The sequence below is a fragment of the Aplidium turbinatum genome, chromosome 8 (genome assembly GCF_918807975.1).
Source record: "Aplidium turbinatum chromosome 8, kaAplTurb1.1, whole genome shotgun sequence".
Lineage (NCBI taxonomy): Eukaryota > Metazoa > Chordata > Ascidiacea > Aplousobranchia > Polyclinidae > Aplidium > Aplidium turbinatum.
The window spans coordinates 16,018,875-16,029,455 of record NC_137479.1 but is presented as its reverse complement, the minus strand read 5'-3'; the positions used below and the strand labels follow the sequence as shown (position 1 = coordinate 16,029,455).

General features: G+C 35.8%; 2 protein-coding genes across 2 annotated transcripts; one reads left to right on the top strand and one right to left on the bottom strand.

The window, feature by feature from the left end:
- Positions 1–279: 279 nt before the first annotated feature.
- Positions 280–9,173, bottom strand: LOC145775480 (polyadenylate-binding protein 2-B-like). Its single transcript, XM_082586773.1, has 7 exons — positions 9,002–9,173; positions 8,640–8,748; positions 2,662–2,732; positions 1,954–2,060; positions 1,238–1,325; positions 758–876; positions 280–489 (listed from the first exon to the last, which is right to left on the bottom strand). Exons 1-7 carry the CDS (start codon positions 9,119–9,121, stop codon positions 456–458), a joined length of 648 nt encoding a protein of 215 aa, XP_082442899.1. The 5' UTR covers positions 9,122–9,173; the 3' UTR covers positions 280–455.
- On the top strand, positions 4,368–8,042 carry LOC145775479 (uncharacterized). Its single transcript, XM_082586772.1, has 5 exons — positions 4,368–4,502; positions 4,734–4,847; positions 5,261–5,498; positions 5,947–6,150; positions 6,866–8,042. The coding sequence occupies exons 1-5, from the start codon at positions 4,500–4,502 to the stop codon at positions 7,045–7,047; spliced, it is 741 nt and encodes a 246-aa protein (XP_082442898.1). The 5' UTR covers positions 4,368–4,499; the 3' UTR covers positions 7,048–8,042.
- Positions 9,174–10,581: the final 1,408 nt, after the last annotated feature.

The following is a 10,581-nucleotide window of genomic DNA, read 5'->3' as shown; positions in this document are numbered from 1 at the left end:
AATGTCGTTGGTGGCCTAAAAGCATGTAGCCTAAAGGTGGCCCGACGCGACAATATCAGCACTTGCTTCACTCTAAAGCCGCAGCTGGCTTCAAGGATACCGGTAGCCCTGTCTAATATCTCTCAAAAAGCACACGTTGTTTTGTTGTGATGCAGTTTTATTTGTTTTTTGTGTTATTTTTTTAATTTTTTGGTGTTTTTTTTTGTATTTTTAGTGTTCTTTTTTTTAATAAATATAAAAAAGTATAAAATAACTTCATAGAAAATGGCAGTCACGAAACATAAGCAAACGATTCTATTTCGCAAGAATAGCGCAACAAATCACAGAAACTGAGTTACACTGACACTGCAGCAAAAATTCACAAAGTCAGCACAAATGTTCAATGTTAAAAAGCAGTCTTCATGTTTTCGCTTGACTGTGATCTTTTATTACGTCACAAAACTGCCGTTGCCATTTCAGTATTGAGGATAATAAGATCTCGCTCGCCCTCTGTAAAATATAACGTTTTAATAAAAAAAAAAAAAAGAAATTAAAAGTGCAAACGATGTATTTTTTCCTTAAACAATTGTTGGCTAAGTGCCGTTAGTAGGCTAATGGCGTGCCGTTAGTAATGGCGTGCCGTTTAGAGAAATGTCTGGTAGAGTCAGCAAAGCACACCAGATAAAAGTATGATTATTAAAGTAGATTTACGAGTATTACGACCATCAAAACACAATGCAAATCTTGGTGTGGAAAATCCCAAGGCATCGGACTTTACCTGTACGATCTTCTTGGTCTATAATACGGAGCATATGGTCTTCCTCTTCCCCTGCCCCTTCTGGGGCGTCCTCGGTCGGTAGAAGACAGCCCATGCTTGTTCGTCCGCTTTGGGTTCACCTAGATTCACAAGAACAAATTAATGTGGACCCAACATATCAGCCAACGCAGAAAAGTTATCACTTCGACAACCACCAAGATTACGCGGCTGGGTCTTGCCAAGCCTCTAAGATTAACTTTGTCGCTCTCCGTTGATTTAGTTAAAAATATTCAATACAAGACATAACCTAGACTTGGCTGCTTTAAAGCCAAGTTAGTTACAAATTCTTATTCTCTCTGCATACGAATCAAAAACTTCATTTACGTGTAGAACATAAAATGAACAACCATTTTAACTACCGCAGAAACCATAGAATATTTCAAAAAACCGTTCTTAAACAAGAAACAGATTAAAACGCAAAGCAAGGTGAAGGAAGCAAACCTGTAGTTGTCGTGCCCGAAACAGGGTCCCATCCAGAGCGGTTGCAGTTTCAACAGATTCCTTGTCGGCAAATTCAATGTACGCGAACCTAAACAAACGGACGACTTCAACAATCAACGGGCACGCTATCAGAAATAACCACATTCACATCAACAAGTCCGCCCCGTTAGCTCAGTGGTTACGCGCCGGGCTCAAGATCACGCGGCACTGGTTCGACTCTCGGGGTGTGCGCTTGAGCAACCCATTCAGCAGCACTTAGTGAATGGAATAATTCCCCGGCAACATCACTTTAACAATCGGAAAACTGCACTCTGCCAAGCTCGGTAACCGGCCCTGCGTCAAGAGCCTCTACATTCTACAAGTATGCGAAACTACCAGGAATAACCAATCAAGGCTTTGCCAGTCGGAGGATAAAGATTCAAAACCAACCAACAAGATACAATCCTATTGCCAGGGGTGGTCACTACACTTGATATGGTATGCGAGAGAGGTAATATTGTGAAAAAAGTGTCGTTTCCAGTCAGAAGATGTGCAATGTGCATTGGTTGGAAACATCTCATTGACTTGTTTTGACGGCTATGTGAAACCACGATTAAAATTATTGTTGGTGAGCATTAAGCATTTAAAGAACATAGTTTTGGTTCATAATAGGGCCACAAGGCTCTACTAAAACCACTTAAAAAACGTGTACATGTACCTTGTAATATGTGACTTACCCTTTCGGATGTCCAGTAAACTTATCACAGAGGATGGTGACACGGTTGACCGAACCTACTCCATGGAAATGCTGCTCTAATTCCTCGGCAGTGGCTCCATAATCCACCTGGCGAAGATGAAAGTAAATATAAAACATACTTTATCAACGAAAAACATTATCTAGTCACTGAATTACAACCATGGCGACCTACGCAGGTCGCTATGGCTACAATCTAGTGAAAGGCACAGCGTAAAATGACAAAAAAAGAAGTTAGGGCAAGACCATTGCTTTGACGTCATGGATTACTTCAATCACTTTGATAAAGCAAGTCAATAAAAATGTATTTTTGTAGGTTGACATGACGCAGTTTATCTTTTGTTTTATTGTTGAAAGAAATTCGGATGTCATTTGAAAACGACGAGTCTCTAGCATGACGTAGCTTTCACATATATCGGTGAGAAGAAACAGCGCAAAAAGATTTCAAAACTACGTTGGAAAACAAACAGACGCAATAACATACCGATGACTACAACGGCGAACGATTAACAATGCAAAGATACATACAGCATAAATGTAAAAAGCAAAGCAATGGACAACACCGGGTACCGCCAGGCATTATCGAGTGAGTGATGCATTCTGCTGGTGTGTAGCGGTATCATCACAAGACATGTTAAATATCCTGGTTTAAATAATAAAACTACATATTGTAATGATATCATCAACTCACATTTCCAACGTAAATTGACCGTGAATCTGCCTCAACCTTTTCTTCCAGAGTCGGAAATGAAAACGTCCCAACTGAAATGCAAATAACAAGTATTTAAGATAAACAACATATTTTTGTTTTGAGTGAAACGAACTTTTCTCCACCAAACAGGGATTTCACATCAAGCAAAGCGAAATATTTTTGAAAACACTAAATTTGAAACAAAATCAAAACAAAAAAGTTTCGTGTGGAAACCGAATTTCATTTTGATGTCAAAAACTTCAAAATAAATTTCAAAACAAATAGGTGCTTTCTGTTCCTAGACTCCATTGAAAGCAGCATGTCAGATAAATTTTCATCTCATGTTGGGGCTTTTTCTTCACGAACTACAGCCACTACACGTAGTTTTACCTTCAAAACGTAAGGTTAATGTCAACTTGTCGAGTCCTGACGGAATATTGGTGTCGTCCTACTTTAATTGACTTTTCTTACATTCAGTGACGTGCATTGTTACACGCTTGACACGAATTTCAAAGCAGAGTCAAAAAAACACAACCAAAGTTTGTATGTGGCTAAAAAGGTGAACGCCAAACAGTGATGTGATGTGAACGCAACACAAAACAGTGACGAGTCGAACTGTAATGTTTCCCAAAACGACTGAAGTTCTAAATACGAATCTTTCACGTGAGGTTCGTTTTTAAAAAAGCGTGATTTCAATGATATACGCTGCACGATCTCGTGAAAGTCTATATAAACGTCAATCATATTTTTATTGAATGATAGTTTTGACAAAGACAATAGCGCATGAAATCTTCCCACCTGAATGCATCATGGAAACCAATTTTTTGTTGGATTCCAGGAAGTAGGTAAAATGCAGACGTATCAAATAAACATATTAAAAGTCATTCACGTGATATTTAGGCCAAACTTTGTTACGCATGTGTGTCATGCGGTTGCAACAGGTAGTAACGCATTTAGTCTTGGTTTAATTGAATCCCAACTAGTTTATGTTATTTTAAAACATTTAATGACACCTTTTATCGCTAACAACTCGGTATAAAAGAACAAATGTTAAGTCAGTTGGGAAGTAATCTAATAGACCAGTTGACCAAACAGCAAATATATTTTCAAGAAGATATCGTCAAAACAACGGTCAACAATTGAGGAGTAGATGCTTTTAACTCCACCGATTGTTCACGTCTTACCGATAAATAATCATGTAGAGAGACGACAGGGAAAGTGCTGTTTACTGTCCATAAACCCCCAAAATAAGAAAATGAGTCAACCTATGTGATAAATGAAAAACGAAAGCTAAGTTTAGTAAAATTAGTCTCTAAATCGTGTATTTGTTGGAACGAAAATCCTATCTATAGAATACCAGTCACATACTGACTGAAGTGAGATCACCTCGTCAATGTCAGAATATGTACAAAAAATCGATAAAATTCGCTTTTAAAGTCCCCTTCAAAGTAAGTGAGTTTGACAGAAGACTCTTAACAAAAAAGATTACGCATGTTTACACCCTTGAATCTATTGCTTTTGACGCAATAAGAGTTAAATCAATACCACGTTTCAGATTTGACATTTGCAGAGCAGGAGAAACCCTTGTGAAGACATCTCAACAAACAACAGCGCATGCCGCATATATATAGTTGAGGATTTTAACAGAACATCTGAGCAGTGCCAGCCATAGAAAAAAAAACGAACAAGAGAGAGAATGTATAGTTTCAAGACATTGTGTAAGAAATTTAACATTGTGATCAACCATTTCAGAAAAATTTACTTTTACACTGTATCTGAAGTGACATAGACGTAGCCTACAAAAATTTACGATAAAAACAGTAGAGAAAAAGGACAAAATGGTAAGTTGAAATGGTTATATTATCGCATGTAACGGGTAAACGTAAAAAAATTAATAACAATATTCTATTAGAAAAATTTCCACTATTTTTTACTTTTCTTTGGCAAACAAAAATTAAACAATCGCGTGCAAAACTGCAATATCGGCTGGCCAGTTTTAGATTTTTTGTATCCAATCATGCAAAATTATTAAAGCGTAACGTAATAATCACTGCTTTCTATATGTGCAACAGAAACTGAAAGCTTTGATCATCTTGCTGCTAGTTTGCGGATCTCTTGCTGCTCCCAACAAGCAAAAGAAGAAAAAAGAAAAGAAAGGAAGAAAAGGGAAATTCAACTCTGTATCAGTAAGTATGACTCGAATTGAAACAGATTGGTTTCAGCATATTTATTTCTTTGTTTTCGTAGCAATTGAAATAATGTGCATCGCAAAAAGCTGCACTGAATGTTGCATACCATCATGTGTAACATTCTATTTGCACTAGGATAGTAGGCTGAATAAAAACCTGTCAATAAACATAACTTACTGATAACATGTTTTAAACAAAGTCACATCATATCATCTGTGCTATTGAGTGTTCAATTCTTCTTCAAATGTAAGCAAGCTTTCAAGTGGCGGGGTTCATCGTACATTATTTTTTACGTTTAGCGATTAACAGAATCAAGGCAGTTTTAATACGGTTGCTTGTACAACGCGCAAAATTGATACGTGTGGTGTAATATGCATGGCTATGGGTAACCTGCAACTTTCAATTTCTAGAATATGGCTATAACGTCGGAGATGTGCGACATGGACGAATTCAAACGTTTACACATGTGCATCGCATTGAAGAAAAATAAGATGCACTTGAAACAAACCGTCAATGACTACAAATGCTTATTCGATCGTCTCGAGCAACAACAACCGACTAGAAAGGAAATGCGCGATGGAAAATTCGGCATATCTCGACTAAGCGAACTCGCTTCCTATCCCGCAGCAGCGGTCGCAAGTTTTCAAGGTAAGATTCCTTGATGCATAGCTACAGTGCTACACGTACTAAACCCCAACCAAAGTATGATTAACTCTATTTTGCAACATGGTTAAAAATGTATGAACCACAGAAGTATAACAATCTTTAATGATTCAGAAGTTCCTAAAGAGGTACAACAATAAAAGCATGAAAACCATTTCTACTGTCACCCTTTTTTAGGCATAATGAAACCCTCGCGAAGGTGTTATTCTAACAGGCTGCAAGTAGTACGAATTTCGATCCTAAGTGAATCACACTGTCATACCATTGCAATAAAAAGTTGAAACTAATGTTCGTTAGAATTTAACATCAAGCATTTTGCTTCCAACTGGTACGTGCCGTAACTTTTTAATACGTGGATGTGGTAAATAGTGTAAAATATCACGTGCATAACCACTTTTGAAAGCTGAGTCTTTTAACAGTCATTTGCTTTCAGACAACTTAGATAACTCGTGGGCGGCAAACCAAACTTTGACAAGAACTTTAATCGACTTCGCCACCTCAAGAGCAACTCACAGAATCCAGAAAAGAAGTACAGAAGAACTGGTCAACCCATGCGCGGGGGATTTACAAAAAGTTATTATATATGAAGGCCTTGAAAAAGATACGGGAGAAGTTTTGGAACTTGTGCATGATGCAGGTAAATAATGTCAAATAAAAGTGCAAACTTATAAAACGAGACCATCACATATGCTGGCAATGGTATTAAAGATTTTTTGGAGATAGATTTTATTCAGAGGATGAACAAAATAATTGTAATTAGGCAAATGTTACTCTAAAATCGGAGTGATCTCATGTTTCAACATTAATTACCAGACCCTGTTTCTACTAAACTTACGTTTATTAATTTTTTGTTGTTGAAAATATTCAAAAATCTTTGAAATGCCCGACTTCACTGGGTTTTGAATGTCACAATTTGTAACTGCTGCGAGAGAAATCTCGATCTCCAACAGAGTTATAGCGCTATAGTTTTTCGAGAGCTACCGTGGCATAAATTATAAGGAATTTGAGAGCAATCAAAGTAATTGCGATCCGACTTCCATACTTATCGAGAAAAAAAAACTTTCGTTGAGTTTAGTACGTGTTCCAAATATTTACTCTATACTCCCGTAATCAAGTATGAAGTATTATTACAAAACTAACACAAAGGCATATTGCACTATTGCAGTATCTAGTAGTACATCGATTTCATACAGAACCGTGTTGAATTATAATGTGAAAAAATACAAATTGTGATTTACAAATTAGTTTCTAATTGTATTTTCAAAGTTTATTTTTGAGTTGCTAGTGTTGTTAGCGTTAGGCTGTGAAACTGGTCAAAGTATTGGCATATTTAAATACTATTTTCTTTGCAGATGCAGCTCTTTATCAAACATTCTACATCAGAATGTGTAGCAATTTTCAAGCAAGTGGATTGCAATGCGCAAGGCATGACGTCATATTCAAAACATTGGTCTATCTCTTTCCTCCCGATGTAAGCGACGAAGTTGCAACAAGATATGTGAGGATAAAAGGCTCATGTGCCCTCTCACAATAATCATGGTTCCACGACACAAAGTAAATCCACTTTCAAACACCAAGAAATAAGATCCATTGATTATGGCAACTTCAATGTGTGCTTATTGTATCGTTTAATCACAAATACTGGGCTTTCAAATGATATTTATAACTTTGGAGGAAGTTTGTTTTTCTAATAATACTATTGTATGTTGTATTTGTATCCCAACATCGATACTCATACAAGTACAAAATAAGCTAGTCTTACATTTCTGGAACGTTGTCAGTTATCTTGCTAATATAGTAGCTATGTATTTCATTGAAGCAGGACACTTTGACTATGAGTACCCCGCAAACCCACATAACATGCACCAGGTTAGTGGTGTTAAAAAATTGTGGATATTAGTTTCACAGCACATGAAGCGCACAATTAACATAACCTGACAATAAAGTGTAAACATGCCTTATATAGTGCTTAGACCATGATTTTGTCAAATGGCTTAGATGCTCCTTACCAGTGCATCTAAAAACTTCCTCGGTTTGAAAGCAACCATGAAATGTATATACACCACGATTCTCTGAATCACTGGTAAGAATTTAGTTACACAATTTAAAACCGTTTTATTTATGTATTGCTTAAGTGCACACTGCATATTGTAAATTTTTATGTATGACTATTGGTGGTATGAACTTCATTAATCAACTGTTTTCAATTGGTATAAAAATATCTTTTTACAAACCAATAAACAGTATACATTTAATTATCAGAAACTATTTCCCACTGATGTGTATTTATGAATGGCTGAGCCTGATAGCCACAAACATGCACAAATACATGTGTGAAGTAAAGCTTTGAATGTACATTTAGCATGTGTGTGTTTAGTATAAAATAGTAGGTCGGTATGAGGTATATATATTGTTTTTATTTATAGTTGATGGTATTATGGTATCATAATTTGAACTTGAAACTTAAAACAACATTACGTACTCTACAAAAAACGTGATCAAATTACATGGAAAATAAACTCAATAAGTTTAAAACTTGTGTTTTCTTTTGATGGCTTCTTCAACTGCAGAACTTCAAAATCTGACAGGTGCCGATAGGCTCAAAGCAGTGATTCACTGTCACTGAATCTATCCTGAGCTGTTGCGTGAATGTAGAGTGTAGACTGTTGGGCTCACTGCTCATGTTGAAAACTAGTGCATGTCTAAATCAACTGAGAACGGAGTGAGAACAGGAGCAGATGAAGCAATATCTGCTGGAATGTTCTCGTCTGAAGTAGAAATGCTCTGCACGAGACCTGACATTATTCACAACAAGAGCTTGAGCGATGATCTGGACTACGGCCACATTTCACACACAAAAAAAGACTGTTCAAGTGTTCATGTTCAGCATATTTTCTACCTAAGATGGTAATACAACTCTACTGCAGTTGTAGAACTATTTTATCGAAAAATAGCACAATATATACTTCTCTATTGAAATGTAATCAAATTATAACAAGTCAAAAATTTTCACTAAACCGCTTTTCTTGAAATATGTGCACAAAGTAAACACGCACCACAATCATTTTAAACTTTGCAACTTTAAATATTGATAAAGATTATACACTGGACAGGCTACATGCAAACCTGCAGGAGGACTAAGAGCCATTTGCTTTTCCACATCATTTTGCATCTCTTTTAATTTCTCTGCCTCAGCTTCCATTTCTCTCACACGAGCTTTAATGGCTTCCAACTCCTTAACAACAGCAAGTATTACAAATAATGCAAGGCAGTGAAAAGTGTTTAAACTAAGTAATAACCTAAATTTAAATCACGCAAAAACGTCAAGAATCAAATAAAATATTGAATGTGTAATTAAAAACCTTTTAGCATGGCACTGCACTAATACTGTAGTACAGTTTTACAAATCACTTTACTTTTAAATTGGATCTATGTAGATCAGTACCGTACATTGAAAGTCGTCATAAAAACACACACACTTAAAGTACCTGGTCAGCTTCTGTAGTACCTCCAACTGATTGGTCCAGAAGTGCGGAGTCATCAACGTCAGTTGAAGCGTTTGGGGTAAAAACATCAAGACTTGTGTCATTGTCCAAAGCGTCAGACATAATGTTACCTAGTTACTACACAGCTTATAATACCAACAAGAATATGAAGAATAGATCTAGGATAAAGAAAATAATATGGAAACACATACAGTACAATAAATTTAATGCAACACAACAAATTATGATAAAAACACAATTTAATAAAATGTTAGCTTGTAAATATTCCTGCAATAGCGCTTGACAGTTGACACTGTTTTAAATTATTAACTTGCTATTACAGAAGTATGACAAAAGACGTGAACAACATATGCCAACAATTGAAGTGGCCATATATTGCACCAATACTACCCAATACGCATGTGTCAATTTCAGCAAATTTCTTTCAACCAAGTCACTCAGCAAAAAGATGATTCTAAATCTATTGTCTCACAACTGGTTAGGCCTCTTATCATAGTTTGATCAATGGAGAACTACAGTATTGAGTGAATGTTTACAAAACTGTAAAAAAAATAAAGCAACACACAATATATATACATGATGCAGTACCATATACACCAAATATGAAGATATACTGTAGTTTGGTGGTAACCTTGCTTCTATAACTTAGACGGGTTAGGTCAAGACCTACAATCATAACCGGAATAACCTTCCAATGATGCTGTCGTTAACAGAGTTGAAAGTCTACTGCATTATTGAATTTGAATTTGTCATTTTTTTATTAACAAAATAAATTTTCTTAGCCTTAATGTATACTTGTATAGGCTATTCAAAATAGTTTATTTTCCATGCAAGATAACTTGGATAATTGTTTTACAAACAGCAAGTATATATATAATATATACTGAATTGAAAAACTTAGATAAAACGATATTTATATGCAGAAGGCTATAGCTATATTTTGTTATCTTTTGTTCGAGTTTCATACCAACCATTCCAAGGCATTCGCATTGCACAAGGATTGGGGAACTATGATCTATGGACACTTTCTGTTAGCTGCCACTATATGTATCAAATATGTATCATATGTATCAAATACATATACATTGTATCAAATATGTATGCCACATATGTATCAAATAACTATTTCTGTGATCACTTTTATTTCCACTTACTCAACAAATATATTGATAAAACTTTCCTTTCTTTAAATTTGACAACATTTGTTTTTCCTAAACCTAGAAGTTACCACGTCCATTGTCCATGAACGAGACAACTTAGGTAAATGGAGTACTTTACAAAGTGTACCATAAACATATTTGAATGTCAGCGTTTATTTGTTTGCATTTTACCTCATGATAAGATGACCCAATATTTTTGCCAAAAACGCTCTTCTGTGCGCTTGTGTTCGTGACTTAACGATCCTATTGAAGACCAACATGACACTTTCACTAATCATGTTTAGGTTAAGTAGGTCTAGTTGACATTAAACAAATAACAAAGTCGTAGCTTTGGCTTAGTTTGTTATGTTAACACCAAGGAGTACTATAAATCAAGTTTTGTATAAAACTAAGAAAAACTTA